This window comes from Xenopus tropicalis, chromosome 8 (assembly GCF_000004195.4).
Source record: "Xenopus tropicalis strain Nigerian chromosome 8, UCB_Xtro_10.0, whole genome shotgun sequence".
Lineage (NCBI taxonomy): Eukaryota > Metazoa > Chordata > Amphibia > Anura > Pipidae > Xenopus > Xenopus tropicalis.
The window spans coordinates 86,702,283-86,722,714 of NC_030684.2; the positions used below are offsets into that span (position 1 = coordinate 86,702,283).

General features: G+C 37.9%; 2 protein-coding genes across 2 annotated transcripts; one reads left to right on the forward strand and one right to left on the reverse strand.

Moving 5' to 3' along the window:
• Positions 1-4: 4 nt before the first annotated feature.
• Positions 5-11,772, forward strand: psmc1 (proteasome 26S subunit, ATPase 1). The gene is made up of 11 exons (NM_001045689.2): positions 5-80; positions 2,133-2,186; positions 3,456-3,552; positions 4,248-4,372; positions 4,697-4,882; positions 5,860-5,988; positions 6,394-6,490; positions 6,589-6,778; positions 7,825-7,976; positions 11,142-11,296; positions 11,401-11,772. Exons 1-11 carry the CDS (start codon positions 78-80, stop codon positions 11,533-11,535), a joined length of 1,323 nt encoding a protein of 440 aa, NP_001039154.1. The 5' UTR covers positions 5-77; the 3' UTR covers positions 11,536-11,772.
• A 61-nt stretch (positions 11,773-11,833) lies between these two features.
• Positions 11,834-19,469, reverse strand: LOC100488881 (epithelial cell adhesion molecule). The gene is made up of 9 exons (XM_002933223.5): positions 18,875-19,469; positions 17,705-17,875; positions 16,528-16,774; positions 14,422-14,493; positions 13,849-13,909; positions 13,168-13,269; positions 12,624-12,806; positions 12,237-12,290; positions 11,834-11,921 (listed from the first exon to the last, which is right to left on the reverse strand). Exons 1-9 carry the CDS (start codon positions 18,951-18,953, stop codon positions 11,859-11,861), a joined length of 1,032 nt encoding a protein of 343 aa, XP_002933269.2. The 5' UTR covers positions 18,954-19,469; the 3' UTR covers positions 11,834-11,858.
• Positions 19,470-20,432: the final 963 nt, after the last annotated feature.

Below are 20,432 nucleotides of genomic sequence, written 5' to 3' on the forward strand. Positions count from 1 at the left end.
CTGTCAAGATTTGTCCCTTCTTTGACGCCGTTTAGTGACGTACATCCGGAGTCTGCGGCCGGCTGAAAGAAGTAGACATGGTGAGTGAGCATCTTTCGTCTATGGGGGCTGGCGAGTTGGCAGCGGGGAATATAGGGGTTGTTTGGCCCTAATGGCATCGTTTGGACAAGAGAGACAGTGCCTGTGTTCTCTGGGCGTCCTTCCGTTCCTCAGTGCCTAAGCCAAAGAATGTGATGCCACCGCCGCTCAGTGACTTGGCTCATTTTTCACAATAGCTTCCTACCTAATAGGAGCCGGGCAGTGCCTTCCTATGTAATAACAGTGGCGCTGGCAGCTGGGGCTAATCGCCCTGGTGTCTCTAAATAAATGTTTGTGCTACTACTGTACCAGCAGTCTATGTAGTTCTATTGTTGCCCATATAGTGTATCACGCAGGTGTGCTTATTAATGCACTGAAATGGAGAAGCATATATTTTAACACAAATCACAACGTGGCTTTTAGAGTATATGATTCAAAAGGGATTTATTGGTATTTATGTTTCCCAGTATGGAATTAAAGCAGCATCATGAAAATAAGTGAGCAATGCACACAAAGCATTAGGTAAACCTGTGCCTAGTTCTTTTTGGCACCATTCATGCTTACTTTAAGCCAATGCTAGTTTTATATGCAAAATGAATCTTTAGCTTATTGCAGCAGAATATAGATTGCATTTCTAAGCCTGAGGCCAAAGACCACTATCAGTGTAGGGCATTTTACTCAGGAACCTGTAATAGACAGAGGAAACATTAGTAATATTAGTTCAGCAGTAATGTGTTACTCACAATAAGTTGGCATGTAGCAAACACACACAGTGTTTAGGAGTAAAGGTGGCCATACACGCTCAGATTTCAGTCTTTGGATGAAGGTTTGGATACCGATCATACTTTTAAATGCAATGATCTAAAACTAACATTCAGACTGAAATTGTATAAAGCCCTAAAAATAATTGCAGACAACAATTGTACAAAAGTGACATCCTGGAAATACATTGTAGGTCCCCCAAGGGGTCCAAAAACTATGTTTCGTACAATTATGTTGGTGCATGTATGGCCAGCTTTACAGGGAATTTGTTAAGCATGCAATCGGTGCTACTCAGGAGAGCCCTAGCCTGGTTTAAATTAACTTTTAGTATAAAATAGAGTGATATTTTGAGAAAGCTTGCAGCTTGTTTAGCAGCTCTCCAGTTTGAAGTTTCAGCAGCTAGTGTCTTATTTTTTGTAGCAACCAGACAGTGATTTGAATAAGAGACTGGAATAAGTAAAGGAGGGGGACTGTACAGGAAGATAAGTAAATAAACTCACAGATCAATAGTTTTTTGCCTGCTGGTGTCAGCAACTCCCATCTGAAAGCTGGAAAGAGGTAGAGGAGGAAGGCAAATACATATATAAAGAATAAATAATGAAGACCAATTGCAGAGTTGCTAGGAATAGACTTTTTTCTAACATACTTAAAGTTATCTTAAGGTAAACCATCCCTTTAAGTGTCTTGTATTTCTAGAGTACCTTAACTTATGATCTAGGTCCTAGAACTGGCAACACCTCATTCACAGGGTCTTAAGTTATGAATTAGGATTTACTGAGGCCCTGTGCCTCCTGCCTGTCCTCATGACCCCTTTATGCCTTGGCTAGATTGAAGCTAAAGTACAAATACACATATATACATATTAAGTACAAATATATAGTACACAGGGAGGAGCACACCCTATACAAGTCCAATTGTTCTTGGCGCAGGTCAAAAACAAAAATATAATAGAAAGAGTGCCGCACACACAGGGACTTGATACAAAAGATAAAGTGTTTTTATTGAAAAAATTCCAACGTTTCCAGGCACAACAAGTGCTCTTCCTTAGGGACAGAGCACTAAATGTGTTCTTCTTCAGGGTCAAACTATATATATATAATATATATATATATATATATATATATATACACACACACATACATACATACATACACACACACACGATAGAATCTCTTTTGCTTCTTTTAGCTCTTCTCGCCCTAACCATGGTGGTTTCTCACCTTACATGATAGAATCCTCATGGATATTAATGTTACGTTTGCTTATTTATTTCTTATTTCCTTTTCTTTCAGGGTCAGAGTCAGAGTGGTGGACATGGCCCAGGAGGTGGCAAAAAAGATGATAAGGTAAGGGCCACATTAGAGTTATCTTATTGGGGTCTGGGCATTTTCTTTTGTTATTTTCTTTGTGCATGAAATTCCCTTACAAGGATGAATTTCTGCTTGCCAACTTGTCTTCAGACATAAAGAATGTTTACAGTGACGTCCTAGCATCACCTCTGAGCTTTTTTTAATGTGTCCCCAGATTTAAATTGATATTAAAGAAATGGATCTTACTTGGGATTTAAAAGGGTAAATTAAAAAAACTGAAAGGGTTTTGCATGTATTTATATATTGTATGTTGTTAATCTGAATGGGTAATACTGTGTATTTGCTTCAGAAGCTCTGTATATAAAAAATAAGCTACTATATAGCCATGGTGGCTGACATTGAAGCTGCAGTAGGGTTGTAAGGCCCATATTTGCATTGCAGATATTATGTGCAGAATACAATATTGTTAGTATTTAAGTAGAGATGCACAGACTCTCTATAGATTTATAGTATGAATATTCCTGCCAAGAAATATAATAATATTCACACTTTATGGAGATACTGGCCCTAAGGTCTATTGATTAGACTAATTCCCAGGCATTAGGGCACTCAACGACTTTTTACATTTCTGGCCTCCTATGCATAACATATGAATTGTTTTCTTATTAAATAAAATTAAATAGTTTTATCTTAAGTAATAACATTTTGTTACACCTTGAACTGTACTATGTTTTGACAGACCATTCTCCAATCCACCTTGATGATTAATTAGAAGATGAAGAATTTAGTTTAGTTGCAGCTATTTGCATACAGTCATTTGGGCCATGACCTGGAATGAATAGAAAAAATGAATAGCATTTAAAGTTTGTCTTATATGATCCCATTGTATAACATCTGTCTGTTTGGCTTACAGGCTGATTGGTCTGTTACCTTCAAGTAGCAAAAAAAATTCACAGCTGCGCTCACCTTAGGCGATTTTCTGTGGTGCAAAGTCTCCTATCCATATGGCAGTGCCCCAACAACGTATAGAACAAAGCAGAAATAGAGACTGCATTCAAACAAAATTTCAGCTGGGGAGCTTACCCCATTTATTATGCCAATGTACCACAAAAAAAATCAACATTTCCAACCAAAACGTTGATTTTTTTTGGTGGTACATTTGCATAATAAATGGGGTAAACTCCCCAGCTGAAATTTTGTTTGTTCTGTTACCTTCAAGGGCAGCCAGTTTATGACCACCTTCAGAGGCAGTCTTTGCTATCTAGTAATTTATTACATTGTTTTTTTTTATTTTGTGCATGAAAGGATAAGAAGAAGAAATATGAGCCACCAGTACCAACCAGAGTTGGTAAGAAGAAAAAGAAAACAAAGGGACCAGATGCTGCCAGTAAACTGCCTCTTGGTAAGTGACAGAATGCCCATTGTTAAATACAGATAGTTTCTGCATAGGATAAAAGCACATAATGCATTTTTTTTCACACAAAGGCAGAATCTGCACATATACATTTTTAGTGACAGATTCTTGCCCTTTTTGGCAATTGTCCCCAGCAGAGAAAATGCAGTAACAGTAAAGTGTAAAGTTCAGTATCCCTGCATTGGGGATTCTTAAGTCCCTTTGCTGTTCACCTGTAAATCATTGCTGTTGCATATATATGTATCCCATGCTGCAATCAGTTTTTCTGTTGCCTTGTGGTCCGGACTGAATGGAGAACACCTTGCATGTCAGAAAGCTCTCTTCATGTTTCACACAGCAAATTACCATACATTTCACTAGACAGTATATGTTTTTTTCTTTGTCACCTCAGCTGTGTTACATTAGTAATTCTGGGAAAAGCCTGGCAGGACTAAATGCTGAGGCGAGTGTTAGTGCTGCCTGCACGTAAAGTTGAAAACAATTTTTTGCCATATTCTTCAAGGTTCTTTATTTTTCAAAGCATTTGTTAGAGCAGAGTATAAATTGCAAATCTGTGTAAATGTTAGTGAAAATAAAATCATAATTTGAAATCTGCCACTTAGAATCCACTTTTGTCTTTGATTAATTTAGTAATTGGTGAATTTAGCAGGACATTGTGCTCACATGTAATGGCTGTCTTACAGTAACACCACATACACAGTGTAGGCTGAAGTTACTGAAGCTGGAAAGGATTAAAGATTATCTCCTAATGGAAGAAGAATTCATCAGAAACCAAGAGCAAATGAAGCCTCTTGAGGAGAAGCAGGAGGTAATTTCTTTATGATGTGTTACTGATATTGATTCTTCTGTTGGTACAGTAGGTGGAAAATTGCAATGAATGTTAATGTTCAGCACCTCTTTGCATCATTTTCCATTGGGTCGGTTATCCAATGTAACCATTTTGGGGCCCAGATTATCATACAATGATATGGGGGCCATAAAGATCTTTTGTAGGGTAACATCCAGCCCAAGGACCTCCAGATGGACAACCCTTATATAGCTTTTTCTTAAAATAAATGAATATGCACAATTTTCTATAATTGGCTGCTTTGTTTCCCAGTAAATAACGTTCTGTTGTCTGATATAATTTTAGGAGGAGCGATCAAAAGTAGATGATCTTAGAGGAACTCCCATGTCAGTTGGTACTCTTGAGGAGATAATTGATGATAACCATGCCATTGTATCTACGTCAGTGGGATCGGAGCATTATGTCAGTATTCTCTCCTTTGTGGATAAGGACCTACTTGAACCAGGATGTTCTGTTTTATTAAACCACAAAGTAAGTTGATTTCTTGATAAATTAGGCAATATTCTAGTAAAGGATTTGTATGTAAAGTTTCATCATAAATCTATGCTTTGATTAGATTTTGCTCCTTCTTATTTTATGCCAAGAAAACATACTTTTTCATTGGATTAGAACTGCTTTGCCTTCTGCCTTTCTACATCGTGATTTAAGTTATACTCTTAAAAAGGGCCACTAGGGGGATTTGGGATTGGATGTATTTATCAAATGTCAGTACAATTTTTGCCGCAGGCTTAGCACTTAGACTGGCTATCTTTTGTGTTGTCACTCTTTTGGACTACTGACACTAATGTCTGCTAATAGATAACTTTTTAATTACGTTACTCATAATGCATATTTTGCAGACAACTAATCTTATCCGGATTACCGAAGAACAGCTCCTTTCTGCTTAAAGGGATTCTGTCATGATTTTTATTTCTAAATAAATTCACTCTACCATTTAAAATTTTATTCTTGAACCAACAAATGTATTTTTTTGTTGTTGTAATATTGGTGTGTAGGCAGCCATCTCAGTGCATTGTGCCTGAGTTTGAGCTTTCAGAAGGAGCCAGCGCTGCACATTAGAGCTGCTTTCAGATAATTTATTGTTTCTCCTACTCCCTTGTAACTGTAGAAGTCCTAATCCGGACCTTGTTTTTTTACCATCAAGTGCTATTTTGATATCTATTGTGAGCTGCTATCTTGCTACCTTCCCATAGTTCTGCTGATCAGAAAGGGTTAGGGTGATATCACTCCAACTTGCAGCTCAGCAGTAAAGTGTGACTGAAGTTTACCAGAGCACAGGTCACATGGCTGTGGCACCATGGGAAATTAAGAATATGGCTAGCCCCATGTTAAATTTCAAAATTTAACAGGCTTTAGAAAGGATATTAACTATTGCCCAAAAACATGCTATAATACATGGTAGTGGTTACAGGTTGCAGTCCAGTGTATTCATTCTGGTTTCCACCCAGGTGCACGCAGTGATTGGTGTACTCATGGATGACACAGATCCACTGGTAACAGTGATGAAAGTGGAAAAAGCTCCTCAGGAGACCTATGCAGATATTGGAGGGCTTGATAACCAAATACAAGAAATCAAGGTGCAGCATTGTTTTTATTTCAATTAAAGTATTTTAATTTGTTTTATTGCTACCTCACTTTGTCTTTGTTACCTTTATGCTTAAAATAGAATGTATTTGTCTGTACCAATATTTTCAAGCTATTTGGGGGGGGGGGGTATTTTTCAGCATTGTTAATGTTGTGCTTGTTATGTTATTTTTTTTCTTAACCTCTAATATTTGACAGAGGGTTCATGTTGCAACAACATTTCTTTATTGTTATATGTAGGGTTTATTCTTTTTTTGGGGGGGGGAGGGTTGGTATCATAATGCCAGCGAGATGAGAATTATTGTATATTCTGTGGATATAGTAAACCTGTACCTTTTAAGTGATTGTTGCTTAATTACAAATTGCATACAAGGATTAACCCCTTTTCTTATCTTAAGGAATCTGTGGAACTTCCCCTAACTCACCCAGAATATTATGAGGAGATGGGCATAAAACCTCCAAAAGGAGTCATTCTGTATGGCCCCCCTGGCACAGGTACAGTGTTTATAGGCATCTCACCAATACAGACTAATGCTATGTTGATTTGTAAGTACAGAGTCAACCTGTTTCAAGTTCCTTTCTTATCCTTACAGGTAAAACATTGCTGGCCAAAGCAGTTGCAAATCAGACCTCTGCCACTTTTCTCAGAGTTGTGGGCTCAGAACTTATTCAGAAATACCTAGGAGATGGCCCAAAACTTGTCCGGGAACTGTTTAGAGTAGCTGAGGAACATGCACCCTCCATTGTGTTTATTGATGAGATTGATGCGATTGGTACAAAGAGGTAGTTATACTGTTTACTTTTTACTCATTTCTGCCTGGAGTCGTGTTTCTGAATATTTATGCATATATTTCAGTTCTTTCATTTTTACCCAGGGCCAAAATATATAAAAATGTAAATATATTACAGAGGTAGACATAGAGCCTGTTATGAAGTGAGGGCCCTTGCACTCATTTATTAAACAATTGCTTGCCTATAAAAATGGTACTTAACAAACCTAATCTGTTGTCACATCATCAGGAAAGAAAATTGCAAAAATATCACTCCACATTATTAGACAAAAAAAACTATAATGCACTGCAATGCTGGACTGCATACATACTTCTATATGAACTAGTAAAATGGTGCAATTTATAGGCTTTGGTATATATGACCAACAACACATGAGCTGATTTTCATATGCCAGAATACATTAGTAGAGAAGTAATAACTCTACACAACTGATTCTAATCACAAACAGGATACAGTGAAGAATTTAGGAGTCCCACACATGCAGCTGCATTAAGGGTATTTATTTTGGCCACAGAATTTGTAGAAAAAGAATAATGTTAAGGGCTGTCAAGCAATACTTAGATCTTGATGAATCTGACAAAGGGTGGCTTGACTGCCTGAAAAGTTATTTAATTCCCACACACACTGCGGCATCTGTATTCTTTTTTGTGTTTGACTTTTATATGTGACACCCAGACAGTCCAGAAATACAGAGAGCTGAACTTTTAGTTTATGACCCCCAGACATATCAGCATTTCAGTACATAAGATAGATTTATCAACATGGTCTAGCAATACAGTGCACTGGGCTTTGTGTATATTACACCTGACAAACCAGCAAACAGCACTGTAGTTTTTGTGCATATTAAAAATTGTACATATTGGACTGAGTGCCAAAAACACAACAATCAAGCTATGCATTGCTTGAATAATGGCTATGTAAATTGTAATATGTTTTGATGCTTTGCTGATTTTCAGCCCAAACTTTCATGTAGAATATCACATTGTTAAAAATATTTTACTTTTAATTGCTCTATGCATTTCTGTTTTTTCATACAGATATGATTCCAATTCTGGTGGGGAACGTGAAATTCAGAGAACAATGTTAGAGCTTCTCAATCAGTTGGATGGGTTTGATTCACGAGGAGATGTCAAAGTCATTATGGCAACAAATAGGATAGAAACACTGGACCCAGCACTGATCAGACCAGGTATTAATAACACACTTAAAAAGTTTGCACTGTGCCAACTTCAAAAATCATTTAATTATGGGGGCAGTTAGACATGGAAGTTTGGTAACATATTCTTACTGAAACATACTTAGTATATTCAACTGCAAGCAGGCAATTCAGGTATGTCTAAGAAGTACCATTATTAGCTGTGCTGAAGGTAAGCATTGTACACACAGGTCTCTTTGTAAAAGTTATGTATAGGCACATCCAGTGTTCTCTCAATATATTTCTGTTTAACAGCACCCTAAGATTCTCTTTACACAAGGAGGTAGTCAAATTAAACTGAGTTTATGTATGCATAAATTTATCTAGCTCTACTTTTATACTTTGCACTGTACAGTTTTTAGAAAAAGAGGCCAATAATTCTAAAGGGGGACAACCCAGATTAAACATTGGCATGGCATATTTTTTTCAGGCATATAGAAAAGGACTTCAAATTCACCTTGAAATTAACTTTTACTATGACGTAGAGAGTGATATTCTGAGACAATCTGCAATTGGTCAGTTTTAGGTTACTTAGCTTTTTGTTCAGTAGCATTTTTGTTTAGAATTTCAGCAGCTGGTTGCTAGGGTCTTGTTTACCTTAGCAACTACACAATGAATTGAATGAAAGACTGGAATATAATTAGGAGGGGCTCTGAATAGAAAAGGAATAAAAAGTAACAATGATAAAAAAAAATTGTAAGCTCACAGACCAATAGTTTTTTTAGCTGCTGGGGTCAGTGACACATATTTAAAATGCAGATGAGGAAGGCAAATAGTTCAAAATCTACAAAAAATAAAAAGACTAATTGCAAAGTTGCTAGCAATAGGACATTCTATAACAAATAAAAAGTTAACTCAAAGGTGAACCACCCCTTTAAAGCTGTGTTCCCTATTGCCCAGTATAATCACTACAGATAATGGATAATTGCCATATTAACCATAGACATTCCAGTACGATGGCTGAAAAATGGCAAAGGAGCACTCCATTATGCTCCCATGTTGCTTGTATCTCTCTGCCTTCCTCTACATAGTTGAAAAGAAAAGATGAACCCACTATAATCTTTGATTGTTCTTTTTCTTCTTACATATTTTTATTATGCAAAAGAACAAAACAAAACACTTTGTTTGGTAGGTGACACCTTTAATACAGTGGAGGAAATAATTATTTGACCCCTCACTGATTTTGTAAGTTTGTCCAATGACAAAGAAATGAAAAGTCTCAGAACAGTATCATTTCAATGGTAGGTTTATTTTAACAGTGGCAGATAGCACATCAAAAGGAAAATCGAAAAAATAACTTTAAATAAAAGATAGCAACTGATTTGCATTTCATTGAGTGAAATAAGTTTTTGAACCCCTACCAACCATTAAGAGTTCTGGCTCCCACAGAGTGGTTAGACACTTCTACTCAATTAGTCAACCTCATTAAGGACACCTGTCTTAACTAGTCACCTGTATAAAAGACACCTGTCCACAGAATCAATCAATCAAGCAGACTCCAAACTCTCCAACATGGGAAAGACCAAAGAGCTGTCCAAGGATGTCAGAGACAAAATTGTAGACCTGCACAAGGCTGGAATGGGCTACAAAACCATTAGCAAGAAGCTGGGAGAGAAGGTGACAACTGTTGGTGCAATTGTTAGAAAATGAAAGGAGCACAAAATGACCATCAATCGACCTCGCTCTGGGGCTCCACGCAAGATCTCACCTCGTGGGGTGTCAATGATTCTGAGAAAGGTGAAAAAGCATCCTAGAACTACACGGGAGGAGTTAGTTAATGACCTCAAATTAGCAGGGACCACAGTCACCAAGAAAACCATTGGAAACACATTACACCGCAATGGATTAAAATCCTGCAGGGCTCGCAAGGTCCCCCTGCTCAAGAAGGCACATGTGCAGGCCCGTCTGAAGTTTGCCAATAAACACCTGAATGATTCTGTGAGTGACTGGGAGAAGGTGCTGTGGTCTGATGAGACCAAAATAGAGCTCTTTGGCATTAACTCAACTCGCTGTGTTTGGAGGAAGAAAAATGCTGCCTATGACCCCCAAAACACCGTCCCCACCGTCAAGCATGGGGGTGGAAACATTTTGCTTTGGGGGTGTTTTTCTGCTAAGGGCACAGGACAACTTATTCGCATTAACGGGAAAATGGACGGAGCCATGTATCGTGAAATCCTGAACGACAACCTCCTTCCCTCTGCCAGGAAACTGAAAATGGGTCGTGGATGGGTGTTCCAGCACGACAATGACCCAAAACATACAGCAAAGGCAACAAAGGAGTGGCTCAAGAAGAAGCACATTAAGGTCATGGAGTGGCCTAGTCAGTCTCCGGGCCTTAATCCAATAGAAAACCTATGGAGGGAGCTCAAGCTCAGAGTTGCACAGAGACAGCCTCGAAACCTTAGGGATTTAGAGATGATCTGCAAAGAGGAGTGGCCCAACATTCCTCCTAAAATGTGCGCAAACTTGGTCATCAATTACAAGAAACGTTTGACCTCTGTGCTTGCAAACAAGGGTTTTTCCACTAAGTATTAAGTCTTTTTTTGTTAGAGGGTTCAAAAACTTATTTCACTCAATGAAATGCAAATCAGTTGCTATCTTTTATTTAAAGTTATTTTTTCGATTTTCCTTTTGATGTGCTATCTGCCACTGTTAAAATAAACCTACCATTGAAATGATACTGTTCTGAGACTTTTCATTTCTTTGTCATTGGACAAACTTACAAAATCAGTGAGGGGTCAAATAATTATTTCCTCCACTGTAAGTCATTTCCATATTAACATTCTTATACAGCTGTAGGGTATATATTCAGACTGAATGAAAGCTGAAATGATATTCTAGACTAGTTTGAAATAGTTAAGCCTTAAATCTGCAAATGTGAATGTGACATACAGTATATTACCATAAAAGTTATGGGTAAGGTTGCCAACATGATTGTAACTCTGTTTAGCAGGGCCCTGTTTAACTTGTATTGCTCAGCATTTGCCTGTAATCTGCATGTTTGCATACATTACTTTATTGTACAGCACTGCAGAATATGTTGATGCTTTATAAACATGTTAGTAATAATTATTCCAGAGCTACATTCTTGTCTTCTTTTTAAGGTGGAAGTGCCTGAAAAACAGTAAAATCTTAACATGGCTTTATTTTATTATTCAGGCAGAATTGATAGGAAGATTGAGTTTCCGTTGCCTGATGAGAAGACAAAGAAAAGAATTTTCCAAATTCATACCAGCCGAATGACTTTAGCTGATGATGTCACATTGGATGACCTGATTATGGCCAAAGATGACCTCTCTGGAGCAGATATAAAGGTATGTGTTCCCCAGACATAAGGAGTTAAAAAGGGTCAGGCAAGACCCACTTAACTGATAATTCCACTTGCTTTAACTGACAAAATGCACCCATATTTTTGCAGGCTATTTGCACTGAAGCTGGTCTGATGGCATTAAGGGAGCGTAGAATGAAGGTCACCAATGAAGACTTCAAGAAATCAAAAGAGAATGTCCTCTATAAGAAGCAGGAGGGCACCCCAGAGGGGCTTTATCTTTAGTATTCTTCCTCAATTTACCTCCCTCCCCTCATAATGAAAATGGAAAGTATGTGGATTCGTGTACATTAAGTTTGCTGTATCTGGTTGCTTTTAACAAGTGTAATCAACCAATATACTCAGTGGCCAAGATCCTTTATGCCTTCATATGTGTAAGAGCTCAGTCTGTAGTGGCCCAGGTGGTTTGAGACAGCTGTTAAATATGCATTTTCAAAATAAAAATGCTTCTTTAAATGCTTATTTTTTCATTAATTTCATGCTGACACAGGAACACTGCACACTAAAAACACACACAAAAAAAAACCTGTAAAATATCCTTTTATTTTCTAATAATAATAGTAACGCAGACTTTCACGCTGGGCCAGATTATAGTCTTCCAGCTCCTGTCCCTAGGTGGAGGAAAACCAATAAAACAATCATTAGAGCATCGTTCTTTAGCTGCACATTATATCTAAGCTTTGCTATATTTACTTGGCATCTTGAGCTGTATAATAGGATGTATTACACCAGTTACATTAGTACTACAGTAGTACCCCCTCCCCTTCTTTTTCATGTTTCAGGGACCAGGAAAAATATATTATGTAATGGTGGAACCACAAAAAAATTCAGATGCACTGGTCATACTGGCCAATTCAAGCAAGAAACTCAAAGCACCTCTTTTTTTCTAATCTACATTTTATCTTGTCTTATATCAAATGGCTCACCTCAATAACTTCAAATTGAACACGTTCTTGTTCTGCCCTTCTCTGGACAACAACCTGAGTGGCAAATACAAATGGTGTGAGTTTGAACATGCATTTTAATTAATATTGTAATGAGAGGGGTATGTGTAGTACTCTGTAATAAGGCCCAAACTGAAGGCTGATAAAGGTAGAGTGCAGGTAATAGTGGCTGCTGCTGTGTATACAGATATACACACTGGGACTTATTTATTATAGGAGATGCACCAGATGGGCGCAGCTCGAATTTTGCCCACAAAGAGCACAGCACCCTGTAGGGAAGTCTTATTATTACAGGCGGCTCTAGCAACTGGTTAAGCCAGTGTTTGGGCTGAACTTCTTCTGCACTGCACCACCCAAAGTATTACTTACAAACACTGCTATTCCTGTAAGAATTGCCAAGGCAATGATTATGATAATTGCTGCAAATCCTGGAGATATGGTCTTCATATTAATACGGGGAGGTTCATTGTCAAAGAAGAGAACCCGAATTGAATCTCTGTCCACTTCTATGTTGCGCCCATCCAGTGGCAAAGTGAATTTATTTTGTTTTAGCTGTTGGTAGAAATAAGTAATTTAATAAATAATGCCACAAACATGTCTGCAGCTTTTATTTATGATATACTGGGAAGCAGAGGAAAAAAAAAAAACACAGATCATGTGGTTGGGCCCATATGTTTTCCCTAGTGCCCCAGCCACATTTAAGCTCATTGGCAGAAACTGCCCTTGGTACAAAATATTACAGTTAGTAATTAAGCACAGTATCTCTGTTTTTGCTTTTGACTAATGACAATTACTGCATTCACTTTATCATTCTGTTAAAGCTAGAGTGCATTAAATCTTGGAAGTTGATAGGTTTGGAATGTTACAAATGAACCATAAAACTTCAAGAAAAAAAAACAGGTTTGGTACTTACATCCCGCTCAATATAATATGCTACTGTAGCGATGTCAACCGGTTCCTTTGTTCCATTTGGACAAAATAACTTCATGGTAATTTCATACGTCATTTCATGAATCTTCAATAAATGTTATACAGCCAAGACAAACAGACCAATAAGGGTGACAAACAAATGCTTCAGTAATATTAGAAAGTACATTTGTGAAGTTTAGATAAATAAATCAAAACAGATTTGCTCTTCTTAGTTAAATGTAATTTATGGCATTGAATTTGTCTCCGTCCATTTACCATATCCAGCATAAGTGACAGAACATAAGTAATCAAAGTAATACCCCTTATTAGCATAGCAAATTGGATAAACTGTTTATGTGAATAGACTAGATCTGTTGAACCATTAGGTACATCCCTACACAGAAGGTTTGGATAGGCTGAGATGCAAATTACAACACTCCTCTCCTCATACATATTAACCCGACCATTGGGTGTTCTCTTTTAAGGTGGTAAAGAGCAAAATGACTGTTAAACAGGGTCTCTGTTTCATTGGTGACCTAGAGTTAGGCAAAATGTCCTTTGTGTATTGTAGTCTATGTACCAGCAAAGCAAGAGAAGTCTGAGTTTATACCCTATTCACAGAAGCTTTTATAAATGCTATGGTCACTTATAATGGAAACACACACATTTTATACATAGAACTTACATTTATTTGCAAAATCTGCGGTATTTTCATGATGTAGTGGGACACCTTACCGAACAGGATCCTAAAGAAATATATTTAGAAATTAAGAGAGAAAAAACATTTTCTTACATAAGCAGATATTAGCTATTGTGCCAGGAAAGTGAGTGACTGTGCATTTAATAGAGGTTACAGTATGGAACCAAAGATGCAATATACATGTTTATGTTAGTGGCATTTGCAGGTTCCTGAGAGCACTGGATTTTGCAGACATTTGCACCAGTCTTCGACCTAACCAGTGGTAAGAGTTTGGGGCAGTTTTAGGCTATGCCAGTGGGAGAGGTTTGTAATCCAAAGATGGAGGTATCTGCATAAGTCTCTCCGACCTGCCATGTGACAAAGGGTCAAGTGTATTTTCAAGTCTGTAGCAGTGACTGGCTGGTGAGGATTTGTGGCACTTGCAATGGGCATCTGCCCTTTGGTAAAGGATTATAACCACAGGCCTGCATACTGGCAAGTGAATGGAGCAATAGCTGACCCATCTGTGTAGTGGGAGGCAGCTATATCAGGTTGACAGAGAGGGCTATAATCACTGACCTGTGCAGCTCCTCTTCTCTTCCCTTTAGAAGTGCAAAGTCAGCTTTGAAGATGAAATCTATCTGAATCAGGCTGAGACAAAGGTAGACCCCTATTAATGAATTCTCCTATACTGTATAGCTGGCCATTTTAATCATATTTTAAACTAGATACTTTAATGATAATTTCACTTTTTAAAGGAGAAGGAAAGTCATTTTAGCATTTTACTGCCAATAGATTCACCACATTAGTGCCACCTAGAACGCTATATATATTCATTAGAAAGCTTTACTATACCTGAGTAAAAAGCCCTAGAAGCTCCCTCTGATAGCAGTTGCTATTTTTGCTTGGTCTTGGTAGCTTCCTGCTGCAGTCATAGCTGTTGGAAGCTCAGATCACACATTCCTAAGGGTGGGGGAAGTGAGTTCTTATGCATTCTTATGGGAGGGGGGATGAGGGGGAGCGGGAGAGAGGAGAGAACTGAGCAGGCTCAAGCCCCAAACCTGAAGCAGCCCTAAAAGAAAGGAAGTCTAATCCCAAAGAACATGTTCCCAAAAAAGGAGACAAGAAATCCTGTTTCTTCTGATAGAGGACTCTATCTGTGCGTGCTTATGGCTGTATTTACATAGACCTTTCTGAAAAAACTTACTTAGCTTTTACCTTTCCTTCACCTTTAAATAGCAAGGGTGGCTCTGTCTGCTAATAATGTCCTGTGAGTTTTTTTGTTCTAGGGCTTCCCAAGCTTCTTTCTCTTTAAGATCAAGTAATGTCTTGAGCTGCTTGAGCTTCTTCACTTCATCCTACCTATTCATTTTCAGACAAGGTATAACATACATATATATATATCGGACATGTTCATGCTACAGAGTGCTGACCAACTGCATTTGAACTGCCTTGTTTGTAAATTTTTTTTTTTAAATGCTCTTTTATTTATTCCATCCTAACCCAACTTTTTGAAATGTAAACATAATTTTAAGCAACTTTGCAATATACATCAATTAAAAAATATGCTGTCTTTTCATGATTTTTTATGTAATAATATGGTTTGAGTAGTTCCCTAAGCCTGGCCCCCTGTTCTCCTGCTGATCTGGCTGGTTACTTTGAGACTCAAAAAGTGTAACAGTAGGCAACTGTCTTCAGCCGGCATCCTCCAAATCCCACAATCCCCTGCACATGTGATGTCAAGGAAAGGAAAATCACAGTGCAATGCATTGTGGGTTATATAGTTCCTGTGTGCTGTCTGTAAGCTGTGGAGAAGTCATTACAATTGGTAACATCAATGTTTTAGTCCCTCCTCCCCCGCCAGGATTTGAAATTAGTTGTGCAGCTGGATTTCAGCATATAAAAATGGTATTTATTCATATTTTTTGAAGGAACAGATTACAGTGATAGGTATATTAGGGGTTTCTGTGTTGTGTGGGGCTCTTTAACAAATTTTGGTTTGGAAGGCAGAGTCTTTTATTAACATGCAAGAACAAATACCACCCTTAAGATACATTTGGGGCGGCTTTGTGAATAAGGGTATGATACAGGGGTTGGAGGTTATAATTCACAATTCTGCAGTTACAAATGGAAAGGACAACTGTAAAAGCTGCGTGAGAGCCGATATATAATCTGCCTCAACAAATGTAACCCAGATAATTACCCACACAAATAACAGCCATAGCACTTGCATAGCTAAACTGTTCTGTGCCTGTAATAAATTATACTCTCATTCTCTTTAAAAGAGAATGAAATTTAAAAACTTAGTAAGCTTTATTAGAAAGGTCTATGTAAATACAGCCATAAGCACTCACAGAAACACCGTACTGAGTCCTCTATCAAAAGAAATACCTGATTTCTTGTCTCTTTTTTTGTAAACATGTTGTGCGGTGTCTGACTTCCTGTCAGAAAATTCATTAATTCCTGTGGCCAGAGTCTGTGCAGTTCTCTCCTCTCCCCTGCTCCCCCCACCCATAGGTGTGATCTGAGTTATAAGGGCTCTTTACTCAGGTATGGCAATGCTTTCTGTAGAATAAATATATTGTTCTAGGCACTAATGTGGCGAATCTATTGGCAGTAAAATGCCAAAATGACTTTCCTTCTCCTTTAATATATAGTTATTCATAGGCAGTTATTTGTACTTACTGAACACTGACAAGCTTCTCACACTTAGGGTCATCACTTGTCTTGTCAGTTACTCTGACTCCAGCACTGTCCACACACCAGCATTGGTTTGAGTCTTCATCACATTGCTTGGCCTTAAATGCTCCGCTCTCTTCACACTCAGGGTCATATACATTGTCAACCTCAAGCCTATCCCTTCCAGGGTGGCTTCTTTCACTTCTGCTCTTATGAAGCATCTCAAGGTGCATTAGGCGACATTTTGGTGTCACTGAAAAGTAAGAGGAAAGTCTGGCAATCAAAAGGAAATCGACCCCAGATCAGATAGTCATAGCTTTAAACCCCTAAAGGGGTTTTCTTTCTATCAAAAGAAACACAGGATTTCTTGACTCCTTTTTTGTAAACATGTTCTTAGGGTATCTGACTTCCTCTCAGAAAAATCCTTCATTCCTGGGGCCAGAGTCTGCGCAGCTCTCTCCCCTCTCCTGCTCCCGCTCCCATAAGAATTCATAAAACTCACTCCCACCACCCTTAGAACACCAAGCTAAAATGACAGCTGCAATCAGAGAAAGCTTATAGGGCTATTTACTCAGGTATGGTAAAGCTTAATAAAAATAGTGTTCTAGGTGGCACTAACGTGGCAAATCTATTGGCAGTAAAATGCCAAAATGATTTTCCTTCTCCTTTAAAAAGAACTGTGGTTGCAAAGTAATAGTTTATTTGTAGGTGCTAGAACAGCACTTATCGGACATCACTGGCCCTTTGATTCCTTTTTTTCACTGGCCCTTTGATTCCTTTTTTTCACTGGCCCTTTGATTCCTTTTTTTCACTGGCCCTTTGATTCCTTTTTTTCACTGGCCCTTTGATTCTTGTTTTTCACTTTGCAATCATCTTTATATTGGCGTGACGTTTTTTCATTTATAGATCTGTAAACCAACCCATAACTTACTACTAACCCAAACCAAAACCCAGTACTCATATTTATCGATACATTTTGCATTTCACCTGTTTATAGGGCATGCATTAATAAATATATTCTACACAAAAGAGCATATAACTAAAAATGATATATGGGTAAATAAATATTGATTGGATGTAACTGACCTCCAGACAGATGTGATAGAAGAGATCTATATTAGTTCTTTAATGTGCATAATATTATGACTTCACATGGGGTGATGAATGGGTCTATGGTACTTACATTGGTTGCAGTTGACAGTCATGTTGTCATATCCACTATAAACAGCTTCACAGGTCCCACAGCGATTCAGGTGACAGGTTACATATTCATTGTACTTGCAGGAAGCATCTTCACAAACTTCATCATATTCACAGTTTTCATGAGCCGGAAGGGCATCTGGACATTCATCATCTAAAAGTGGCAATGGCACTTTATTTGGGTAAAATATTTTACTGCTGGTTTGGTGCTATTTTTATACACATTTAGGTCTCCTTACAGTACTTCTTAGCTTGGGATGTCATCCACAGTGCATTCTCATATCAGCAGGCATGGAAGAGCAAGTATAATACTTATACTTTATCAGTACTACAAATAAAGACCTTTTTTCCCTTTTGATTAAGCAATAAAGCATAAGCAATTAAACAAGAAAACCACCCAGCAACCATGGACTGCAGATTTACTAGTTACAAAGTGGAATGTTATACAGAACATTATTTTTCCTCTGCTATAAAAAAAATAAAATAAATATAAAGGCTATTAGCACACTATTTATAATGTTAAAATCTTTAAAGTATAAAGCACTAACAATTTCAATACTGCACATTATTATACCATATATACAAGTGCATTTTTAAACTTAATGAAACAAGAATGTTCAGTCCTGCTGATCAACAAGACAACCGATATTGTTCAATTCGTCTCCCACCTTACACATAACGATTATTGTATGGAACAATGTTTTGTACGATAATATCGGGGCATGTACGGCCTCCTTTTCTAGAGTTGACAGACAAGAGCCAAGGAACCGTTAACGTACTAATTAACCTCCCCAACCCCCACAAACATTTACCTTAGAAATATCAGATTTTTAGGCATATTGTATTATATTTCTGGGCTTGGATGAAGTATATAGTGACATCAAAAAAGCATATGCCAGAGGCCCCTTTATCTTGTTGGGCATATAGTCACATATCATTTACACACACTGTGTTTGCAGTACAGTGGGTGGGGCTAAGCCAATACTGCAATATGTATTAAATACAAAAGACTGGCACACACACAACCAAACAGTGTAGAGGGAACATTGACACAGGCACAAGTGACTGCAATGAATGTGGAGAACAGATCTCACCTTAACCTTATAAAGTGTTTTCAGTTCTAATAATGGTTTAAAGCAAATCTTTTCCTTACCTGGAACTGCAGAGACCATTTCAGTGCATCTCAAGATCAGAATCAAAAGGAAGAATCTGTTCAAAAATGTGTTTTCCATGAGAATGCAAGTCTAAAGTACAGCACACAAAGGCAAAATCTGAGGTCCTCTCTCCCTCATACATTCTGAGAGCTTCTAAAGGTTCCAATCGTTTCTTTCCGCTTGATTGAAGCCCAGTTTTGCCATTATTGCCTGAGGCCAAACGCTGTGAGGATACATATCTTAAGCATTAAGAGAATGGGGCATTACTGGAACTGAACCCTTTGTGCTCTCAAACTCATTAGCAACCTGCAGAGGAAGCCTGCTTCTACATAGTTTATGCTTTACACTCCAAAAACATAGGTTAAACTGCATCAGTTACCTAAGCTTTAAAGCCAAAATTTATAGCTATCTTCACCCTTCCAGAACAACCTTTTGATGCATAGTGCTGTTTGAGAATGAACCCATAGGTATCTATAATTAAAGCTCAAATGTGTCAACAATAAAGCAGTAATCATTACATGCTCAAACAATGCATCAGGTTCTCTTCCCAATGTAAAGAATAGGGTGTTATAATGCACCAGTCTGTGTGTTCAAGAGGTTCTTGTTCATATATAGCAAGTCATTGATCCAGGACTCCTGGGCTTCAGTTTATGCAAGTTGTATTACTTACACAGCTACTACGTGTTGACTGGAGGTAGGTCTTAGGGCCCCATACACGGGCAGATAAGCTGCCGATTCACTCTACAGGACTCAAATCATCTGCTTAAATCTGCCCAGGTATGGCCCTTTACATACAGTTACTATGCACATCACCATTATATTCTTTATTGGCTCTGAAGGCTCTTGAGTAATTGCTCCTGCTGACAAGCCCACTGTGACACTTCTACTGAAGGTACAGGTATGGGACTTCTTATCCAGAATGCTCGGGACCCGGAGTTTTCCGGATAAGGGATCTTTCCGTAACTTGGATCTCCATAACTTGCTGCTAAAAATAATTTAAATATTGAATGAACCAAATAGGATGGTTTTGCCTCCAATAAGGATTAATATATCTTAGTTGGGATCAAGTACAAGGTACTGTTTTATTATTACAAAGAAAAAGGAAATCATTTTTAAAAATTAGAATTATTTGCTTATAATTGAATCTATGGGAGATGATCTTTTCGTAATTTGGAACTTTCTGGATAATGGGTTTCCAGATAAGGGATCCCATACTTGTATTTTATAGCGCATGAAAATCGAGTTTGGTCCTTTAATATTTATTTTCTATAAAAAAGAGCCATGGTGGAACAATTCTTACCCTGCAATTTAATGGAGTGGAAAAGTCTGGATTTTGGGCCAACAGACAAAATAGTACCCTGGATCAGCTGGCTGTTAATTTGTTACATTCTAGACATTGCAAGAGAGGTGTGAACTATATTTTCCAGGTTTCTACAATTACTTTTAATAACAGAGGTTGTTCAAAACCTCTCCACCAACTGCTACCATGGAACAAACATTATTTCCCAGCCACCTTCTAACAAATATAAATAACTCCACAAATCTTTGGGATTCATC

What these genes read in the sequence shown, in the direction of transcription:
- psmc1 (NM_001045689.2), top strand. An exon ending in GTGGCAAAAAAGATGATAAG is followed by an intron (nt 2,187 to 3,455) that starts GTAAGGGCCACA and finishes TGTGCATGAAAG; the next exon opens with GATAAGAAGAAGAAATATGA. An exon ending in GATGCGATTGGTACAAAGAG is followed by an intron (nt 6,779 to 7,824) that starts GTAGTTATACTG and finishes TTTTTCATACAG; the next exon opens with ATATGATTCCAATTCTGGTG.
- LOC100488881 (XM_002933223.5), bottom strand. Translation starts at nt 18,953, where the DNA reads ATGGAAAACACATTTTTGAACAGATTCTTCCTTTTGATTCTGATCTTG. An exon ending in GAGAAGCTTGTCAGTGTTCA is followed by an intron (nt 14,494 to 16,527) that starts GTAAGTACAAAT and finishes CCTTTGTCTCAG; the next exon opens with CCTGATTCAGATAGATTTCA. An exon ending in TTCAATTTGAAGTTATTGAG is followed by an intron (nt 11,922 to 12,236) that starts GTGAGCCATTTG and finishes TCCTCCACCTAG; the next exon opens with GGACAGGAGCTGGAAGACTA.